The sequence below is a fragment of the Pseudorasbora parva genome, chromosome 15 (assembly GCF_024679245.1).
Source record: "Pseudorasbora parva isolate DD20220531a chromosome 15, ASM2467924v1, whole genome shotgun sequence".
In the NCBI taxonomy this organism is placed as follows: Eukaryota; Metazoa; Chordata; class Actinopteri; order Cypriniformes; family Gobionidae; genus Pseudorasbora; species Pseudorasbora parva.
Genome location: NC_090186.1, coordinates 34,361,255 through 34,383,138, shown reverse-complemented (window position 1 = coordinate 34,383,138; position 21,884 = coordinate 34,361,255). Strand labels below are relative to the sequence as shown.

The following is a 21,884-nucleotide window of genomic DNA, read 5'->3' as shown; positions in this document are numbered from 1 at the left end:
CAGGACCGAATGTTGAAGGAGCTGAGCAAGGCCGCTGGAGCGATTGTTACACAAACACACGGCTCGCGAGCAGCGGGACTTTTATTATGACGGGACACAGTCGCCGGTGCCATTTCCGCTTTTCTGGTCATGAGTATGAGGTAACACAGCTCATCCAGCAGATCTAATGGTCTGGTAAACATTAATTATTTTAATATTTATATTAAATATATATTTGCTTTATCATACAATAACACGCATGCCTTAGTTCCTGTTTCCACAAGCGCTATCTTTTAAAACATTTTCTAGCACATTTCAATTTTATCTAAAACATGATTTATTTATTTCTCTCACTCAATAAACGCCTTTGTCTTCCAAGATTCACAAACCAAAGGTTGTCCACATAAGAGCGCCCCTTCATTACTTTATCAAAGAAGCTGTTTCATCTGCAATAATGATGTTCATTGAGCATTGCTATTTGATATGGAAAACAGGAATTATGTGGACAGGCTCCGGGCGGAATGAGTTTGAGATTAAAAAAAAAAACTGACCAAGCCATGCAATAAATAATAATTACTCTGTGAAAAAGAAGGATCCTTTTATATATTTTATTGTTTTCTTGTTTTTTTGTACAAAAAGAGCAAATTTGGCATACAGAGATACATTCACTTGTCACAGTATTGTTGTTGCTTTGTTTTGTTTTTTGAATGCAAGCTCAAACATTTCAAGGATGGCGTTAGAATATACGCAAAAGCGCACCCTCTTTCTCTTAATAAAAGACGTGCTCTCCGACGTAACGTTGTATGCTTTGATTCATTCTATTTTGTTCCTAAAGAGAACTAATCCCACACAAAGTGTCGACAAGAGCCCAAAATAAGTAATACTATGAATAGAAAAAACGGGAAAAAATACTAGCATGCAAACGCAACTTTTGTCAATAAGCTTCGAGAACTTTGAACGAGGAGAATGGCTTTACAAAGTGATAGTCCAGATTACCACAGTGAGGACACTGCTGTACATTGCTGTACTCGGAGAAATACTGCATGCCCACGCGTACATCTATGACCGGTTTCCCACAATGCTTGCAGTTGAGCCGTGCCTAGGCAGACAGAGAGTAGTGACATTTTAGTAAAATATACATCGTAATATTGAATTATATGCTATATGGTTTATGAGCACAAAGAGATTCATTACCTGGCAGCATGGTGATGCCGCCAGTATGTCGTATGTGTACATTGTGCCCAGCTGGTGCCAGCTTCCATCCCACCTAGACTTGCACTTTATACACACGATTTTGTGTACTCCTTCCAGGCAGTCCACACAGATGGCATAAAGGTGCATCAGCCTCCCTTTAGAACATAAACAGAAAACCCTTTTAAACTGCAATTAGCCTCTAATTCATGAAAATATATTCTAATGGGGATTTAATGCTATGCCGTGATCAAAGCATTATTATCCGTCACAGATGCTTTGTTTCTTTATTACAAGAAGAAAAGGGTTTGTTTTATTTCCAATCAGTTTGGCACTTTGCCTCAAAACGTCCTTGCTTTAGTCTTTAGCAACAGTCATATTTCATTCTCAAATGCTACACTTGAATTGTTTTTTTTTGTGGTAAAATTGTTATCATGCAGAGTTTGTCAACTGACAATTAATAAAAAATAGTGAAGCCATGAAAGGGAAAGGTTTTTGTTGTTCCTGCTATTTTATCAGAAATGTATGGTGTGCCTGCAATGTAATCTCTAACCAGGGAAAAAGAGACAGACTCAACAAAAAGCAATGTGAACTAATGCCAAAAACAAGGCGATAATTGATATTTTATGTGTAAATTCATACTTTACACAATTTTGTGATGCCTGAATTTAAAGTTTTATTTAAAATGTATATTCATTATGACAATTACTAGAGATTAAATTTAGCGGTGGTTCCAAATTATTATTCTTTTTAAAAATTAAGTTTGAGCATGGCAAAGTCAATCTTAATGTAAAAATAGGGAAAATAATCATAACAAATACAAATACTGTTAAACCCCCACCAAATATCATTTAGTAACTGATTTGGTACTCATATATCATGGCATGCATCTCTAAGTTATACAATTTTAAAAAATTATACACACACATATATATATATATATATATATATATATATATATATATATATATATATATATATATATATATATATATATATATATATATATATATATACATTATATATATATATATATATGTATATATATATATATAAAACCTTTCATCAAAGTAAAACAATTGATAGTGTGGGGATGGATTCATTATGAAAGAGATTTTTTTTTCCCCCAAAAAACATTATTTATAATGATTATAATGATTAAATATATTTTTATCAGAAATATAAAATGTCATAAATGCATTGATGATATTAAAGTGACTGCACAACAAAGTTTGGAGACGCTGAAAATGTAAAGAGAAACTTTTATTGAATATAAACAGAATTACAGTTAAAATTAATTCCGTAAAACTCAAAACTTTATGAATGAATCCATTTTGATTTCTACAGATATTCTTTGCTGTGTGAGCTGAGAAGTAGGACACTAATGAAGAACAACTTCCCACTAATATTTTCAAGAAAAAATGAAACAAGCCCCTTTTGGGTGTGAATAGTGGATTCGCTCACCTTGTAAGTGGCAAGGTACGTCATACTCAATCTCATCGTGGCGTGAAGGGCTCAGGAACAGCGTTCCATCCACTAAAGGGAACTGCTCAAAGATGGGCAGGGTGTGATGGCAAAGGGCACAGTTCACCACATTGCGGTGGCTGGCACTGAGCGCAGAGAGGATGAACTTCCTGAGATCCTCTCCCTGTCCGGCTTGGGCATCGTCCTCCATTCGCACATGATAAGTGTTGAGCTTGTGGCGGGGAATGTGTGTGAGCAGTTCGGAAAGATCCAGCCTCCTCAGGAACTGCACAGGGTTGTCTCCGGGAGAAAGTCGAGGGAGGCACATGTTGCCGGCTCCCTGCTCAAGGTGAACCCCGCGTGCCACCACACCTCCGGAAAGGAAATGCTTCCTGTGGCCTTCTGTATGAACCGCGTTCTTTAGAAACTCGCCCAGGTGCCTCGAGCTACGCGGGCCACCGAGGGACTGGGGGGGGAAGGGGGCGAAGCCCGACGGAGGGGACTGAGCGGGGGATTCGCACGGGGAGCGGAGCCCGTGGGGAACCCCGCCGATGGCATTGGGGGGACCGACGTGACATCTCTCTTGACAGTTCTGCCAGTCTACCGATTGTCTGCGAGACAGTTCCTGACTGGAGCCACGGTGAGCTAGCTTATGGCTCGCAGAGGATTTCCCTTTCTTAGGCTCATCCACAGCTTCCGGCCCACCTCCGCCGCAAGCGCCACCTACGGAGGCTCCACTGCTGGGCTTCCCGCTCCCTTTCTCCGGCAGCTTTTTCTTGCGCTCGTCATGCATGCGCTTCACCTGGTACCAGTCAGTGTCTTTTTTCAGGTGTCCCTGGCCACAGCGGCAGGAGCAGAAGCGGAAGGCTAGATCGTAGCCCTTTTTGGTCCACATGTTCTGTCGGCACTGCTTTTCGTTCCAGCTGCGGGCCCGGCCGATGCAGTTGAACTGCACCAGGATACTGCTCTCCCACTCATAGAAGCACTGCAGGTGCATCCAATTGCCGTAGGGGCAGAGTTCACTGTTGCACACCACACGCTGGTAGTCGTCCTTCTCAAGGTCAACGGGACGGCCCAGACTGCACACTAATGGGGTGGCACATGTGGCCTCTGCCAAACACAATGAAGATTATATTAACTTAGGCTCAGTGGAATAGCTCACATAGAAATGATTCATTTATTCTCTCTCATGCTGTTCCAAACCTGTATGACTGATGAAAGACAGTGGAACAAAAAAAGAGGTTAGAATAATTCACTTTCATTGTAGGTGAAAAGAAGATGGTGACAGACCCTGACGTCTTTTTTGTGCTTTAGGAAAGTCCTATGAGCTTGGAACAACATTTCTGAATGAACTGTTGCTTTAAGGGAAAATATATATAATGCAGATTACAATGGCTTATACCAGCGTTCCTTAAATCCAGCCCTGGAGGGCCACTGACCTGAAGAGTTTAGTTCTATAACCCTAATCACATCTGAACCAGTTAGTAAGGTCTTCAGAGTTACTAGAAAATTGCAGATAAGTGAGTTTGGGGTTTGAACTAAACTCTTCATGACAGTGGCCCTCCAAGGCTGGATTTGAGGAACCTCTTTTTTGTATTATACAGTAAATAAATAAATATTCTGTTAAATGTATTGTACTGTATGCTGCTGTAAAGACTGACTGAATTAATAAATAAACCTGAAAAAATGACATAAGAAACATTAGAATAAAGCAAAAATTAATTAAGGGACATCTATTTATAGACAGTGTGATTCAAGCAGCTTCACTGGAAAAACGTTCAATGTCAGTACACATTCATTTCTATTTATAATAACTCTGTGGGTGCAAATCCCACTCAAAAGAAAAAAAATATTACGCAACACTCCTGTGAATGAAGTTGATGTGTGTATGTGTGTCTCTCATGAGATATGGAGAAAGACAATTATTCAAGAGTTCCAGTCTTCAAATTTGATTGGAAAGCAGCCTTCCAAAAGTGTTTGAATTTTCACTTTGAGTTTGAAGTGTTCACTAACTTTCAAATCAGACTAGTTGAGCATAGAGTGAAAGAACAGTTTTCTCTTGTGAATTAAAGCAAATTTGTATAAATATGTTGTCAGCAAAGAGCATGTTTGTGTTTTGAGTGGGTTTACTACTGTAGTGTGAGGGACATGCTAAAATGAAAGAACGTTCTGCTCCTCTTATAAGTGGTTCCCAATCTGTATGCATGCATGCAACAAAAGTTTTTTTTAAGCGATTTTTTGTAAGTGGTGAAGAAGTGGTAAAATGGTATTTGACTGAAACATACTGGAATTATAATGCAATGAATAATGGAATGTCAGGGCGCAGGTAATCATATATTTAGTATTACTGCATGGTATTTTATATATATATATATATATATATATATATATATATATATACTGTATATATACTGTATATATCATGCTAAATATGAAAGTAGTACTAAATATGAAAAGGGCTATGATTACCTGCGCCCTGACATTCCATTATTCATTGCTGCCACTCAAAGACAGAACACCATTACCTCAGGAGCCAAGCTATTCAATGCATTATTAAACACTCTAACTACACATCGTTACGGAGATATGACATGCCATTACACACTATGCACACAACATTTTATCTCCAAATCACAAGCAACTCCACGCCAAGTGCATCTACCCTTGAACAAGGCCTACATACCACCTTACAGTACAGCCAGGGCGATAAGTGAGAGTCGTAACAATTCTGATGGTGATGACACGCACACAAAACAAGTTGCTGCAAGTGAGAGAACATTAGGAGGAAGGTAACGCGCGCGCACTTTCGGGGAAACGTACCGTCTGATAGAACATTCACTGAAGTGACGTTCTTACCGCTTATGTTGTCGCTCGGCGGACCCGCCGTCGCTCCAGTCAACACCGCGGCAGTTCCTCCTGTAACCGCAGACGCAGAGGCTCCATTTTCTTGCTCGTCCCCGCTACTATTCGTGCGTTTATTTCTCTTCCCCTTGTTGCTTTTTTGGTTGGGCATAATGGAGCGCTCAGTATGAATGCAGCCTGTCAGCGACCGCCACCGAGCATTTCTGCGGATATCATGTCGAGGGTGCTTGACGAATCCACTGCGAATCTTTATGCACGGTAGATGCAGGTGTTACAGTTCGATTATCATCCTCCAGATTTGTGCAGGCAGTCTTGACAGCATAGGTACACCATGAAGAAGGCGTGTCCCTCTCTTGTTTTGATTCCTGCTCTGAAGAGAGAATGTTCCTCTGGCCCCGCCTCCATCTCTGATTCAGACCCGGAGCTCAGAGTTATTAATAGCACAGACTGAAGGGAGTCCCGAGCAAATAATCGAAACACTGCTAAAAATGACTAGAAAACCAAAAATGCACGTGAATGAGCAGTCATCTTAATTTTACTGATCAAAGTTACAGTTTAGATCGAGGGTCTAATTAAAACCTAACTTGTTTTTACAGCTATGCCATTGGAAAGTTCTAAAGAATCTTTAGAGAACCATCGGAGATGCCCAAACTAGGCCGCAGGGGCCAATGATGTTTTTGGTTCTCAAGCTGTTTTTTCGACCACACATCGTTAATTTCTGTCTTACGGTAATTCAGATTATGACAGAAGTACTGGGATAAAACTTTATAATTCATATATAAACACCGATGTCTACAGTAACGATCAAAATAACGAGTAAAATGAATCACCTTCAAAGGTGCAGTGTGTAAATTTTAGCCGCATCTAGAGGTGAGGTTGTGAATTGCAATCATCCACCGCTCACCCCTCCCTTTCAAATCACATAGAGAAGCTACGGTGGCCGATACTGGCCAAGCACTGTTTGTCCGTTTAGGGCTACTGTAGAATTATGGCGGCGCAAAATGATGACATCACTGTAAGGGGACACCGCAGTGTAAGCAGAATGAAATGGTTCATTCTAATGTAATAAAAACATAACGGTTCATTTGTAAGGTCTTTATACACCACTGAAAACATATTACATTGCATTTCTGTCAATAGATCCTCACACTACACACTGCACCTTTAAAAGTAACGACACTTAAAATAGATTATATCAGTTACATCCACTAGGAGGCGACAGATTAATGTAGAAAAAATAAGTGTTTATTGAATCATTAATTCAAGATATTTGATCAAAAACGCTGATTCATCCAGTAACGAAAAAGTGAAGTCTTTGAATGAGTCAATGAAATATTCATTCAAATTGTTTAAGTATATTTTTCAATAGTCTGCAGCAATTAACATTTTATCAGAACCTCTAGTAAATTGCATGTTATTCTGTTTAGTTGTCTGTTCGGCATCATGGAAGAATTCTCTCGTTGTTGGAAAAAAAAAAAAGAAAGAAACAAAAAGCTGATCCTCAAATGGCCTAGAACCGTGTAGCTCAAGACTGTAACTTGTCTTTTGTTTATTATGTGTTATGTACGAGATAATGTGCAATCAGCAACAAAATAACCCCTGACAGGGTGCAAAAACATTACAGTAATATTAATACTGAACTGAAGCTCCCATATATTTTTTCTACATAATCAATAAATTAAACATGAGAACATTCAAGATTCTTTTGCTTTTTATTTAATTTTTCTATAATACCAGTTAACGTAACAATTATGAAAACAGCAATAAAGTTTCATTGTATTATTAAACTAAAAATAAAACTGGTTAGTAAAAAAGTGGGGGGAAAAGTTAGTAAAACTAGAGTGGTTAAGCAGATTGTTTAAAGTTATGAAATCATAAATCAGGGCATCCAAGGCTAACCACTTAAAAATAATATAAAAGTTTGATATAATGCAATTTTTAGTTTTAGCCCACAGACTTCACTCAAATTAGATTTTTGGCCCTTCATTGTAAAAAGTCCAGGCACCGCTGATCTACGTTCTTTGACTTTTAATTGCACCTTTCAGTTCTATAATTCAGTAGACCCTATTGTCATGAATTATAAAGATGAAGTGTTTTAAATCCAGTTCATGTATTTATATAACCGAGATAATTGAACTTTTAAATAATCTGTCTCCAGCCATCCTAAAGGCAGAAATCAAAAAGCAACGCAGAAATCCATATACAACAAATTGGACATTTCACGTGAGATTAAAATGTTGAGGTATGGATGCTGAAGATTCATATATTTATAAAAGAAAATGTATTATTATTAAAAGTTGTATTATTTCCACCCACTGTAATAATCCAGTACATATTTTTAAACACTCTCTCTATTTAATCATTGAAGACTTAAGCTGCATCCAAAATCGCATTCTTCCCTACTATGTAGTGAGGGCGGGCAGGGGGTTGGAACAGTATGTGACAAAAATAAGCAAGCCAATGTCCTTATTTACAGTACTCAAAAGAGTAGGCTATTACCCAGATAAACTCTTCTGGCGAGATTCTTAAGTGTGCATTCAGTGGACACTTTACTATCCCATGAGGCCATAGGAGAGGATTTGTAAATGGCAGTGAAGCAACTCAAAAAAAAAAAAAACATACTCAAGAAAGTATGCGATTTTGGACACAGCCTCCATTTCCTATTTGGTGTTCATGTTAAAGGTGCTGTATGTAAGAATGACAGCTAGTGGTTGAAATGGGTACTGCAGTCCAAATACAAAATATTGTTTCCCCCGCCCCCTCAGACTCGATGCTCATGCTCGTTGCCAGTTGAAGTGGACACGCAACCGGAAAGAGTGCATTTGACAACAGAAGGTGAGGAGATTCACAGTCGATTTATCTGCATGTTAGTTTTTTTTTTTTTTTTAGATGAATGCCGAGGCTTTTTAGGTCGGGTAGTATCTACGATCTCTGACCCTGTTTGTTTGCTGACTTCCATGGAAGCAATATGCTGTTTTCCACCAACTGGCAACCTGTGGTGTTGAAATACAATTGGGAAAATTGGCAACGTGTGGTATCGCACAGACCAAAAACTAAGAGACATTCAGAGTTTCTAAGTAAAATAACTGGCTGTAGCATTGTTTTTCTGAGACGAATTTGTGAACTTTTGTTTCCTAAATATCTGCAAACATATTGTGGTTTTTTAATGCTTTAGTACAGCCACAAACTTACATACAGCACATTTAAGGACTTCCTGAGATTATAAACTGCACCATTAGGAGTCCTATGTACATCTGTACAGAATAGACATAGAACAAGAATAGCACAGGTACAATGTGGGGATGTTTTCACAAGAGCTTTATAAAACAGTATCACCCTGGAACAGTTCTGATGATGTGTCAAACTTGGTCCATTTATATAACCTTTAATTCCAGAAACTTTGGCACACGTAACTTGAATGCCTATGCATGAAAATAATTTCACAGTAATGAGACTGCAAAACAATCTCAAAAGGTTTTTTTATTGGCATTGATGGTTCCATGAAGAACCTTTAACATCCATGGAAACTTTCCATTTGTTCTTTACAAGATTTTTTTTAATGTATTTTTTTAAGTGCCGTTTACTGGGTTCTTTGGCAAATCAAAAATGTTTTTTTATGGCATTGCATCACTGAGAAACTAACCTTTATTTTCAAGTGTGTAGGCAGAATATTGGATAATCTATTAAATTAATATTAACTAGTGAGGATATTCATTACCATAAGGTTGAAAACAATGTTTGATGAATTCATTCCCAAAAAAACAGTAACATGATCATGCACACAATAACTGTTGATATATTTTAATGATAGGACTGTTGAGATGTTTGAACAGGGAAAATTGCTACTTTAAAGAATTGTGCGCAAATCACTCCCCTGAGAGAAAAAAAATAGCTGTATAAAAATATACCAATGCAGCATACAAAAGTGTTACATTCTCAAGTATATTTCCATATCAAAATGTAGCAATGACATGTCAAAAACTTTTGTACTTTTTCACCCAGGTTTAGAAAAGCCCGTCAAAATCAGTCCGACAGTAATATGACATCGACGTTGTCGTGAACTCCTTGCAGTAGCAGCTCCCCTTCAAAACTGATGACCTTCTTTCGCTTGGCCGCTTTCAGTGTTCCGACCAGAGCTTCAAAGAGGTTGGCACACTGGTCATCATTAAACAAGACTCCAAATTTGACGCTGATCTTTCCATCCGCGTCTGTGAGACAGTAAGAGTGGTCAGGGTTCGCCCTAAATCTTTCGTTATCAGCCCTAAAAGTCTCCAATTAACATCTATATACTTGATTGACAACACAGAGTCAGTCTCAAAAGAACAGCGAGCAGCATGAGGAATCTTCATTCATTTGTATTCTGACTAAAAGAAACTAAATGTGCACCTAAAATTATAATGGGACAAAGTTAGGGCAACGCTGGACCAACAATGGAAATGGTCAAAAAAGATTTTCTATACAATTAGGATTTTCTTCTCTATTTAAATACACATTTATTTTAGGAATTGATAGATTTGTATACTTGAGACTCATGGACACCAAAAATAAGTAGAACCCTATCATTTAATCCCTGTCTTTCCCTATAATTTAGCTAACTCATCCTCACTCTCATCACATGGAAGAGCTACCATTGGCTACCTTAAGGCCTGCCCTTTAAAGGGATAGTTCACCCAAAAATGAAAATGTGATGTTTATCTTCTTACCCCCAGGTCATCTAAGATATAGGAGACTTTGTTTCTTCAGTAGAACAAAAAAAAAGTTTAACTCCAACTGCAATGCATGTAAATGTAACAAATTCTAGGAGTATCAGTATCAATGATCAGTATTTCTTAACTACATTACCAAAAACATTTTACTTTCTGTAACAAATGTAGCTATTGCTCAATATTAGTGAATGCATTAAATAATGAGACTTTATTGTAATCTGTTACCTGTTGTTCTTTAGCCTAATTCTTTTGCACTCTAATCTGTTTGAAAATGTTACTGAAATAAGTTGCAAAAAAAGTGTTGTCATAGCATAAACAGCTTTAAGAACTAATTTTGTAATAAGAAAAATAAATTCATGTTTAAATACAATGCACCAAAAATATTTACAGCTCTGAAAAAAATTAAGAGACCAATTAACATTAATTTCTCAATGTTAAGTGGTCTCTTAATTTTTTTCAGAGCTGTAAATATTTTTGGTGCATTGTATTTAAACATGAATTTATTTTTCTTATTACAAAATTAGTTCTTAAAGCTGTTATGCTATGACAACACTTTTTTTGCAACTTATTTCAGTATCGTGACAATATTGTATACTGTGATAAAAGCTTCAGCAATTAATCGCAACATGAAAAATTGATATCGGCACATGCCTAGACAGACTGCAACGGTTGGAGTTAAAAATCTTCATTTGTGTTCTACTCAAGCAGGAGCCTCCCACAGTTTCTGTTGAAGCCAATACGGAAGTGACATAAACTGCAATTCCTCAACTGGCCACTAGAGGCAGGCTCCAGAAGGGAGCAGAATCTCATTTAGCCCCATGTTAAAATGCCCAACTTTACAGCAGAAAAAAACATGTTTACAGCCTGATACAAATTGTGGTTTTGGTCTATACGGCTAATTTTGCCCTTCAGGACAATTGTGAGGGGGGTGAATTTTTTTTTATAACTTATTCGTTTACATTATATAAAGCCTTAAAGGTGCCCTAGAATGATTTGAAACTATGTTAAATTGTTCTCTGATATCTACATAGAGGGTATGTGGCTTATTTAAGGGAAAAAATTGTCCAGATACAGTTTTACGGGTCCATTTACAACCCTATCAATTGTCCCTAGGATGTAATGCTCTGTTTTTCCCTTATTTGGAAGAGTCATTAATATTAATGTTGAGCTCTGCTCTGATTGGCTTATTTCAGCAGCTCACAGCTCACAGAAGTTCAGCGAAGCGGCTCGTGAGTCCTGACCGTCCTGACAGAACACAGACCGACTGAAGGACACCAAGCAAAACATCTCAAATGGAGATTGATAAAATGCAGCCTACTTGTTTATTGGTGTTTTCAGATCATCCACACTCGAGAAAGAGCTTGCGTGCTTGTGGTTGCCAGATTTAAGTAATTAAAATCCTCCAAAAGGAGCTTTTCTGTGAAAAGAACAGGTATACTATCCGTTTTTAACTAAACATGTCCAATCTGGCAACCATATGCACGCAAGCTCTCTCTCACGCATCTGAACACACCAATAAACAAGTAAGCTGCATTTCAGCAATCTCCAATTGAGATGTTCTGCTTAAAGTGTCATTCAGACATTTTAGACATGTCTTTTTTCGTCAACGATATTGCATGTTTATATAACGTTGTTACAATGTAGGCTAACGTTACGCAGTGACTGTGATGTACTCTGAAAGCTTGCAAAAACATCATAGGCCTACTTCAGTTCTCAAAAATATAAATATATAATATATTTTTACAAAATGAATAGCCTTGTCAAATGACTGCCGTTTTAACTTATACGGTGGAAAAAGTGACATTTGCTAAAGGACCGAGTGAACGATCTGTAAGCAACATATCTACGGTTGTATTTTGTAATACAAAATAATATTAAGCTTTACTTCTCCTGCACAGCCTGAACATGACGTTTGTCATGAGAGTTGCTGTTTTTGCTATCCTCAAGTGTCGTTTTTTTTACCTGCAGTCCCAGTTACCGTCAATTCCGCCTGACAATGAACATGTTTGGACAGATGCAAATGTTGGGGGCTTGCATATAAATGATCCCCAACGCTTGCATCACGGTTGGGTTTATGTTGAGAAGCACTTATTTTTCCATGGTGTTTCACGAGATTTACATATGAAGGAGGAGGCAATGGTGTTTGAGACGCACAGTATGTGATGTCCATGTACTGAACTCTTATTATTTAACTATGGCAAGGTTAATTAATTATTTTATACTAAGACACCTTTAAAGCTTTGCAAATTAAGGGCGTGGCCACTGAGTGACAGGTGGATAGCTGTTTATCCTATGGGTGATGTCACGGACACAACATCCTTTTTTTTTTTTACGTATAACATATTCAAGTATATAAGGGGTTCTACTGAAGATCTACATTTGTGTTGCCCTGGGGGTAAGCAGATAAACATTCAATTTTCATTTTTGGTGTGAACTATCCCTTTAACTTACCATAGTGCAATTTTTGTATTTTTTTCCGAAATTAACTGTTGCCATATGGCAAAGCTTTACAATAAAGGCTTAAGCATTATATCTAGGTCACCAAACCAATATGCAAATTTGTGACATTGATCCCCTAAACAATTTTGTAGAGTCAGTCTTATGTTTTTCCATCCAAGAACAAGATTCTCTTTGGTTTATTTTCTAATCATGCTGCTGACATTAATGAAAAAAGGAGGCAGAAAATGCTAAGACATTTTAAAATGTATGTAAGTTTTCAACATCTCACAGAAATTATACAATATATAATAGAAAAAACGCAAAAAGATAGATTTTCTTTAGTGGTATTATACTTTATCCCTTAATAATAATAATAATAATAATAATAATAATAATAATAATAATAATAATAATAAATAGTAGTACAAGACTTACTTTTACTGCCCAGTCGACGAATCTCTTCAATGAGCAGCGTAACTTCATGTTCCACATTCATTTTTGCCGCTGAAATTATATATCCATGGGTCAGTAATATGACGTGCATATTTTGTGTCCAAGTGCATTATTTCCTTTTTAAATAATTTGATAAATTCAGGACATATATCATTCTGTAAAAACTATTTAGTTTTAATTAATTTTAGCACTTTTAAATAATACATATTATACTGTTATCTTAAACTCACAAAATGTCAGGTGCCACAAATGTCTGAACAAAGACTAATAAGAAAACTATTTAAAATTATGTCTTAATACAAATTAAATACTAAATAAAAAATAAATACCATGCCATCGTTTTAGGTCTGACACCTTTTAATAAATTTCAGAAATATCAGTAGTTTTAAAGCAACTGAGATAATTGAAAAAAAATTTTCCAGCAATTTGTATAGTCTCATGTCAGGATGGCTCAACTTCAGTGCAAATATGGCTCTTTTATTATGATACAAGCTAATAACTCCAAACATTATAATCATCCAAATGAGCCTAACTTATCCTTGTGGCAGAGTGAAAAGGTTTGGAGATCTCCTTCACATAGGCTACTGGTAAAAACTGCTCATTTCAAGTATGGTACAACTACACCTGACCAGTCAAAAATGAATTTAAACACTTTGAAATGTTATTTAACAAACTGAAACTTCTTTAAACACATGACAAAATATCCATTACATCAATTCTTTGAAAAGAATCAAATCTTTTTTGAAGCTTTATTTGTCAATTTGTTTACTCACAAATTGGTATCAAGTCAATAAAATACTTTATTAAGACATAAGCCTATTTTCCCGTGGCCTATCTTAGAGTCTAGAATAATAAATAATAGTTTTATTGTGTCCTTACCATTCTTACATGGATCACACAACAACAAACATGCTTATACACGTTCTATTCACTATTTATTTAGCGCCCTCTCTGGACGAGTAGAGAATTGCAACGCCGCACCCTACCGGCTTATTGCAGATGCTGAATAAAGACTAATTACATGACACTGAATTTTGATTCAGAAAATAAAACGTGTGTCCTGCATGATTGGTACCATACCGAGGCGTGGGTTAAACATAATGAAGAATAATTAATAAACGGCTGGACGCTTTCACAGCTGAGCACGAGGATTATCATTTGATCAAGCAATGCGGAAGTGAGAATCTTAACACGGAAAGTGAAAGAAATGTGTGAAACACTGTATGGAAGCATTTTGTGAATCACACGGAATTTAAATGCGACCATCACATGGTTTTAATTCCCCGAAATACACATTAATAAAAAAACAAGCAAACACTTTGTGTGCGTAAAAGGCACTCACAGCGAATTAAAGAGGCTTGTACATAGATTCTGGGTCATTAATCCATAACTCCACTGGTAAAACATATGTATTCGTTTAAATAATTAATTTACATCATAAAACATTTCAAAGTAGTTATATATACAAGCTCCTTACCTCTGTGGTGGTTTTGTGCCGCCGCTCTGCAGACTATCACTGATTGAAATGAGAAAGCACAACCATAGATGGCTTTGTGTGTGTGACGTCACGTTAAACGGCCCCTTTAGATTAACCTAGTTACAAAGTTATTTATTCATTATTTGTACACCAACAGTGAATTATCGGATACATTTGGAATGGCAGTATATCTAATAGTTTGCCATTGGATGTAACCTCAATAAGCTGTACAATTTTTAAGAGTTTCTGATACTACGTTTATGTAAAACATGTTGACATTAAAATTAGGCTACTCATAATAGTATTAATAATAGTAACAATAATTTTAATAATCTAATTCTTTGTTTTATAGCTTGTTTTGACATTTACAATGCAATAAACAATTATCAACTAAATGTAAATGTATTAATACAATTTTAGGCTATAGGTCATTTAGAAGAATAAACAAACAATAAATCCTACCACTTATTTAGTTTAATATAATCTACATTTATATCATCAATGTTTATCTATCCATAAACGTTTGAACTTGTATGAAATTTAATTTGCAACACCAGGTGGCAGTAAAAAGCAAATGTATTAGTGATACTGCTATTACAGTGATGACTGGTTTGTATTGTAGCCAGAGCTTAATACATTATTTTTGTGTATTCGACAATTCGACTTTAATATAATAATAAAAATTAGATAGATAGATAGATAGATAGATAGATAGATAGATAGATAGATAGATAGATAGATAGATAGATAGATAGATAGATAGATAGATAGATAGATAGATAGATAGATAGATAGATAGATAGATAGATAGATAGATAGATAGATAGATAGATAGATAGATAGATAGATAGATAGATAGATAGATAGATAGATAGATAGATAGATTCCGCTGAAAAGCGCATGCGTACAAAAATCACGGGCGGAATCACGCAAGGATAGCCTGGATGCCAGCCGAACTCAGCAAGGAGCTTGTCGTCGCCCCTTTGCTTCGGGAAATGTAGTTTTAGGTGCATGACGCTTCTTTTGTAGTTTAGAACGTATTGCGTAGGAGGGTCTTTAACTACACCGACCAACCGGCTTGGTTAAAAAAAACGCCCTCGCCTCTTGTTAAAGGTCATAGTACTGTTTTGAACAGAGTAAACATTTTAAGAGCATGTAGTCCAGGTTCGGGATTCTTTTAGAAAAATTGATGTAGAATACGGTCTTTTTTTTCTTTTCTTTTTTTTTTTTGTGGGAATCGGAGGACACCTGCAATGCATCCACAAGAAAATTCGCAGTGGCCCCGAGTATCAAAGTTTACTCTGTCAGCATGTGCAGCAACTGTTGCAGAGTTAGGTAGATATATATCCTTTATAGTTTTTTTTCTTAATAATACTTTTTAATATTATATATTTGAATAGGCCTAATATTTAGGTTACCTACTGTATTTAAATAATTAATTGTGAGTGCACTTTTTTACAATTTTTAATTTTAGTCACATTCCCTCTGGACCTTACAAAAACCAGACTTCAGATACAGGGTGAAGGTGGTTCCCGACAGCATGGTGGAAGTGTGCAGTCTCCAAAATACAGGGGCATGCTGAGCACGGCTTTGGGTATAGTGCGAGAAGAGGGGGCCTTGAAATTGTGGCAAGGGGTCACACCAGCCATCTACAGACATATAGGTAAAATGTTAAAGTCAGCATGAAACAGAAGTTGTAATCGTCTTCTATTCTCTATCTATTGTGACTTACACAGACCAGGCAGGGGTTACACCAATGACAAGTGAAGTGAACACTGATTATCTCTTCATCACGGCACCTGTTATTGGATGGGATATATATATTATTGTCTGGCTATCACCAATTTAAAATTGTTCTGGGGAGTCTGCTCTGTAGTTTCTACCGCCAGTCTGTGATTGGTTCCCGCAAAAGTGTAACAGAAGCAGTAGAAATGAATGTACGGGTTTCCAGACTGAGTTGTCGGGCGAAATCAAATTGGCGGCAGATCAGGCAGGGTTTACTCAGTCTTGATATATAAGGCAGCAAGTGAACATTTAGTCCTCAAAGTTGATGTGTTGGGAGCAGGAAATTTGGGCATGCGTATGGATTTGAGCAGCAATGGCCAAATAGACGACAGGGTCAGAGCATCTCCAAAACTGCAGCTCTTGGAGGTGTTCCTGGTCTGCAGTGGTCAGTATCTATCAAAAGTGGTCCATTGAAGGAATAATGCGGAACCAGTGACAGGGTCATAGGTGCACTTGATGCACGTGGGGAGCGAAGACTGGCCCGTGTGGTCTGATCAAAGTGACGAGCTACTGTAGCTCAAATTGCTAAAGAAGTTAATTAGTTAATTAAAAGGTGTCAGAATACACGGTGCATCACAGTTTGTTTCGTATGGGGCTGCATTCCCGCAGACCAGTCAGGGTACACATGCTGACCCCTGACCCCTGTCCATCGCCGAAAACTCCAACAATGGGCACGATGAGTAGAACTGGACCATGGAGCAGTAGAAGAAGGTGGCCTGGTCTGATGAATAATATTTTCTTTTATTACATCACATGTAATTACATTTTGCTAATATGATTATAAACAGCTTGTTGTATGCGGATGATCTGGTGATTTATTGACGAACCCAACACTAAGTTCAGTCAGATACTTCTCCGGTATGTGGATCCACTGGCGTTTTAGCTTGTATGTAAATGTGTGATATTGTGTTTTTTTTTTTTTTTTTTGTGTGTTTGTATTGGTATTACTGTATTGGTATTTTACGGGTTCACACTTACATCAAATTAAATAGAGTAAAGATGATGCGTATTTGGCATGCTGTCCAGGGGAGGGTTCCGGGCTAGGAATTTTTGCCTGAACCCAGAGTATTCCCCCTGTGATAATGATACTCTATAACTAGACTGTAATGTATTATGGATTATGTTGACATCTGATGAGAGTTTATTCAATTGAAGTGAGGAGATGGGGTGGTGGAGGGATGCTAAAATAAAAATGGTCAACGAGAGAAGGTAAATCTGTTGTATATGTACACCTCGGAGTTGATTAGATTGATTAGCCAACCATGCTCCACTTGTGTTTAATTAGGTTTAATTATCTGACGTGCTCCACTTGTTTAAATAGGTTACGTTATCTGACATGCTAACCCCTTGATAATTAGGTTTGATTAGCTGACGGCTCTATTATTTAATTGATTTAATTAACTGAATGTGCTCCTCCCGAAATTAGTCAATAAAACTTCACTACGTGTTTTTGGACCGTGTGTGTCCTGAAAAAAAGTTTTGATTGATTGATTTGACATGGATGGCCAGGTGCGTGTGCGTTGCTTACCTGGGGAACACATGGCACCAGGTTGTACCATGGGAAGAAGGCAAGCCAGCAGAGGCAGTGTGATGCTTTGGGCAATGTTCTGCTGGGAATGCTTGGGTCTTTTTTAATGAACACAGAAAGTCAAGACCTCGTTTTAACGTCTCATCCAAAGGATGGTGCTTATTACAGTATAGTGTCCCCGTCACTATACTGGGGTGCTAGGACTTACACAGACCACAGGGTGAGCACCCCCTGCTGGCCTCACTAACACCTCTACCAGCAGGTATATCTAGTTTTCCCAGTTGGTCTCCCATCCAGGTGCTGACCAGACTCAGCCCTGCTTAGCTTCAGTGGGAAACCAGTCTTGGGCTACAGGGTGATATGGCTTCTGCTATCTTGAACAAGAAAAATGTAGGACAGGACTTGACTAGATCATTGTGGTTTGCTATTGGGGATTTGCTGTTATCCTACCAGTAAACACATCATAAGAGAAGAGATGTCCTTGCAAGAGGAAGGGGAAATTATTTTGATTAAACATAATTTAAAAAAAGATGCACATTGATAAATTATAATAAATACAGCATTCCATAAAATAAGAATTGTCCACTTTGATTCTGAACTTTATTAACAGCCTACTTTATAAATTATATGCATGTACAGAATAAAATCCTAATGAAATGCCTGGTAAAATAAGTGGACATTTGATGTCCAAATGCATGTCTTTGAACTTTGAAATTCTTCATCCATAGTGTATTCAGGCGGCAGGATGTTGGCCTATGAACAGCTCAGAGAATCTGTCTTGGGAAGATCTAAAGATGGCAATTTTCCAGTTTGGTGAGGGAAACATCTGTGAAATTTGAAAAAAAGACCGTGATTAAAGTCTAAATAGATGGGATCAGCATGTGTCCTGTGATGTCCATAGGAAAGCAGTGATCGGCAGTATGATTTCAGGTGCCTTGGGCCAGTTCATCGCCAGTCCAACAGATCTAGTGAAAGTTCAAATGCAAATGGAGGGCAGGCGCCGACTAGAAGGGAAACCGCCAAGGTGAGGCATAGCCGTAATTCTTGTTTAAGGGATAGTTTGTTCAAAAAGGAAAATTCTGTCATTATTTACCCACCCTAAGGTTGCTCCAAGCTCGCAAGAATTTCGTTCTTCTGCTGAACACAATAGAAGATGGGTTGAAGAATGTCAGTAGATACATCAAAAAGTTGATGCCCTGTTGACTTCCATAGTGGGGGGTTTTACACTATACAGGTGAATGGGGTCACCTTTCAACTGTTTGGTTACCAACATTCTTCAAAATATCTTATTTTGTGTTCGTCAGAAAAAAAAGAAACTCACACAGGTTTGGAACAACTAAAAGGTGCACTATGTAGTATTTTTGCAGTAAAATATCCAAAAACCACTAGGCCAGTGTTATATATTTTGCTCAGTTGAGTTCTTACAATATCTCAAATGTTTCCAACTATTTGTAAATTCTGAGAAAATTGCTATTTTAACCAATTAACTGGGATGTCTGAGGGAGTCGCCTGTCAATTGTGTCATATCTGCGTTACTCTCGGTTTCTAGGTTTTATTTGGCAGAAACGCTTTACTCTTAGCAGTGTGAACAAGTGTCACAGCAGCTGCTGAGCGAACGTGTAGTAACGTCATAACATCCTTTTAAACACACTTTAATGTATCTGATATGATAAACAGAGCTGTGTTACCTCATACTCATGACCGGAGAAGTGGAAATGTCACCGGCTACTGTGTCCCGTCATAATAAATGTCCCGCTGCTCGCAAGCCGTGTGTTTGTGTAACAGTCGCTCCTGCGGCCTTGCTCAGCTCCCTTAACACTCGGTCCTGCTCTGCTTCATACTACAGTAACGTTAATAATCATATCCATGAACATGATTTCTGGCCGAGTTCTATCCCAATTCTTTCCGGAGCACGTCCCAAGATTCTCCGCTCAAACTTGGCATCATCAAACTAAACAATTTTTTTTAATAGGCGCCCTCTAGAGGACGGAAAAATGACATAGTGTAGCTTTAAGGGTGAGTAAATTATTTTTGGGTAAACTATCCTTTTAAATAGCTAAACTCTTACAAATAACGGTTCATTATTAGCATTGATGATTCTATGAAGATCCTTTAATATCCATAAAGGCATATAACCTTTCCAATGAACAAAATGTTCTTTATTGTGGAAAAAGTTCTTCAGATTATTAAAATGTTCTTCACACTAAGAAAACAAGTTGATCCCTGAAAGGAGCGGAAACCAAAATGGTTCTTCTATGCTTGGCATTGCAGTGAAAACACCCTTTAGGAATCTTTATTTTATGAGTATATCAAACTTATTCTAAATGTTGTATGTTTTTTGTTTTGTTTTTGTTTTTACTGACAGAGTACATGGGGTGTACCATGCTTTTACAAAGATCATAGCAGAAGGAGGAGTAAGAGGCCTTTGGGCAGGATGGGTTCCCAACGTCCAGAGAGCTGCCCTAGTCAATTTAGGAGGTACGGTAGTCAAAGACTTGTAGAAATCTGTTGACAGCTACATTTATGTAATATGTCAAATATTTTTCATTTGGTTTTTCACGTTTAGATCTCATGACATACGATACAGTAAAGCATTTTCTACTGAGAAACACCTCCGTACCGGACAACAGCATTTGTCATGGATTGGCAAGGTGAAATTCTGTTATTCTACTGATGTTTACACATAATAACATCGTTCAACAGTGTTTTTTTTTTTTTTTTTTATAGCATATGCTCAGGATTGGTTGCAGCTATTATGGGAACACCGGCTGATGTTGTGAAAACTAGAGTAATGAACCAGCCACGGGATTCAAATGGAAGGTTGGTTTGTGTATTAATCAAAGCTGATTCATTAAGAACATTATTAAGCTTTGATATAACAATGCATTTTTATCATTCTGTTTCCAGGGGTCTTCTATACAAGTCTTCTACTGACTGTCTAGTTCAGTCGGTGAGAAGAGAAGGATTCATTTCTCTCTATAAAGGATTCCTACCAACTTGGTTTAGAATGGTACTATGATTTCAAATCTGTTTGTTAAAGATTTATTCACTTTTGTTGTTTTTCTAACTCTGTTTTTGTTCACAGGCTCCCTGGTCTTTGACTTTCTGGCTTACATTTGAGCAAATGAGACGAGCAATGGGCATCAGCTCGTTTTAATGATTTTAATATATATATATTTTTTGTCCCTTTAAAATTTCAGAGCTGAACATTCCAGTCCTTTTTTATTAGGTCTGAATTCAGAGGTATTCAGGTACACATTGCAGGGCACAAATATGAGGAAGACTCAGCAAATTTGTTTGATCACTGTATGTTTTGAAGCAGAGGCGGACAGTAGTGAAGTATTGTTTTGTTTTTTTGGAAAACTTTTGATTCACTACATTTCAAAGCATATAGTATCATCATTTTTTACTGCACTACATTTCATAAATAAAAGTTTTTTTTTTTACTGTTAATACTACTAAATGTACTACTTTCTTACTCAGGTAAAACTTTTAATTACTAAAATTATTTTCTAATTACTAAAAGTAAACAGTACTACATTTTTTATGTAATTAAGTATTGAATGATATTCAATATGGAACGCAGTAAAAAGTATATAAATTATACTTTGAAATAATTTAGAAAGAAAAACACAAGTATATCCACTTGAAAAATATACTTAAGCAGAGTAAAAATACTTCATTGCTGTCTGTCTCTGTTGAGGAGAAAATAATGTGGCATTGTAATCATTTAAGGCTGTTTATAAAAATTTGAAATCGACACAGAAATTGTTCATTTTTCTCTTCTTTTTAAAATATTTTTTAATCCACATTACTAGACAGCTGTTAGTTAATTGTTGCCAGTTTATCACCTCTCATAATCTTGCAGAAAAATATAAATTGAAACCATGTGGGTCTTCCTAGTTTCAGAATCATTGAGATACTATTGTATATATATTTCTTTATTTTTCTTTTTTTCAGATAACATTCATTTAGGATTATGATAAAGGATTATTCCAAC

At 37.0% G+C, this 21,884-nt stretch overlaps 3 protein-coding genes across 5 annotated transcripts; 1 reads left to right on the top strand and 2 right to left on the bottom strand.

Annotated features, from left to right (window-relative positions):
* Window positions 1–571: 571 nt before the first annotated feature.
* On the bottom strand, window positions 572–5,910 carry heca (hdc homolog, cell cycle regulator). 2 transcript variants are annotated; one of them, XM_067418651.1, is made up of 4 exons: window positions 5,455–5,910; window positions 2,635–3,744; window positions 1,174–1,328; window positions 572–1,078 (listed from the first exon to the last, which is right to left on the bottom strand). In XM_067418651.1, the coding sequence occupies exons 1-4, from the start codon at window positions 5,645–5,647 to the stop codon at window positions 914–916; spliced, it is 1,623 nt and encodes a 540-aa protein (XP_067274752.1). In that variant the 5' UTR covers window positions 5,648–5,910; the 3' UTR covers window positions 572–913. The 2 variants fall into 2 exon arrangements, with proteins under 2 accessions (XP_067274752.1, XP_067274753.1); XM_067418652.1 differs by having other exon boundaries at window positions 5,491–5,907.
* A 2,889-nt stretch (window positions 5,911–8,799) lies between these two features.
* On the bottom strand, window positions 8,800–14,662 carry abracl (ABRA C-terminal like). Of its 2 annotated transcripts, none has more exons than XM_067418649.1 (3): window positions 14,572–14,662; window positions 13,077–13,145; window positions 8,800–9,704 (listed from the first exon to the last, which is right to left on the bottom strand). In XM_067418649.1, the coding sequence occupies exons 2-3, from the start codon at window positions 13,135–13,137 to the stop codon at window positions 9,520–9,522; spliced, it is 246 nt and encodes an 81-aa protein (XP_067274750.1). In that variant the 5' UTR covers window positions 13,138–13,145; window positions 14,572–14,662; the 3' UTR covers window positions 8,800–9,519. The 2 variants fall into 2 exon arrangements, with proteins under 2 accessions (XP_067274750.1, XP_067274751.1); XM_067418650.1 differs by lacking the exon at window positions 14,572–14,662 and adding an exon at window positions 14,437–14,481.
* Window positions 14,663–15,500: 838 nt separating this feature from the next.
* slc25a27 (solute carrier family 25 member 27) lies at window positions 15,501–21,644 on the top strand. Its single transcript, XM_067418648.1, has 9 exons — window positions 15,501–15,906; window positions 16,046–16,234; window positions 18,613–18,697; window positions 18,786–18,908; window positions 20,250–20,362; window positions 20,451–20,535; window positions 20,612–20,704; window positions 20,792–20,894; window positions 20,970–21,644. The coding sequence occupies exons 1-9, from the start codon at window positions 15,825–15,827 to the stop codon at window positions 21,039–21,041; spliced, it is 945 nt and encodes a 314-aa protein (XP_067274749.1). The 5' UTR covers window positions 15,501–15,824; the 3' UTR covers window positions 21,042–21,644.
* Window positions 21,645–21,884: the final 240 nt, after the last annotated feature.

Coding starts and splice junctions, on each gene's coding strand:
- abracl (XM_067418649.1), bottom strand. CDS start 13,137: ATGAATGTGGAACATGAAGTTACGCTGCTCATTGAAGAGATTCGTCGA. Junction 9,705..13,076: donor TCGTCGACTGGGCAGTAAAA/GTAAGTCTTGTA, acceptor ACTGTCTCACAG/ACGCGGATGGAAAGATCAGC.
- slc25a27 (XM_067418648.1), top strand. CDS start 15,825: ATGCATCCACAAGAAAATTCGCAGTGGCCCCGAGTATCAAAGTTTACT. Junction 20,536..20,611: donor ATTTGTCATGGATTGGCAAG/GTGAAATTCTGT, acceptor TTTTTTTTATAG/CATATGCTCAGGATTGGTTG. Junction 20,705..20,791: donor CCACGGGATTCAAATGGAAG/GTTGGTTTGTGT, acceptor TTCTGTTTCCAG/GGGTCTTCTATACAAGTCTT.
- heca (XM_067418651.1), bottom strand. CDS start 5,647: ATGCCCAACCAAAAAAGCAACAAGGGGAAGAGAAATAAACGCACGAAT. Junction 3,745..5,454: donor AGTGAATGTTCTATCAGACG/GTACGTTTCCCC, acceptor TGTGTTTGGCAG/AGGCCACATGTGCCACCCCA. Junction 1,329..2,634: donor CGTACCTTGCCACTTACAAG/GTGAGCGAATCC, acceptor TATGTTCTAAAG/GGAGGCTGATGCACCTTTAT.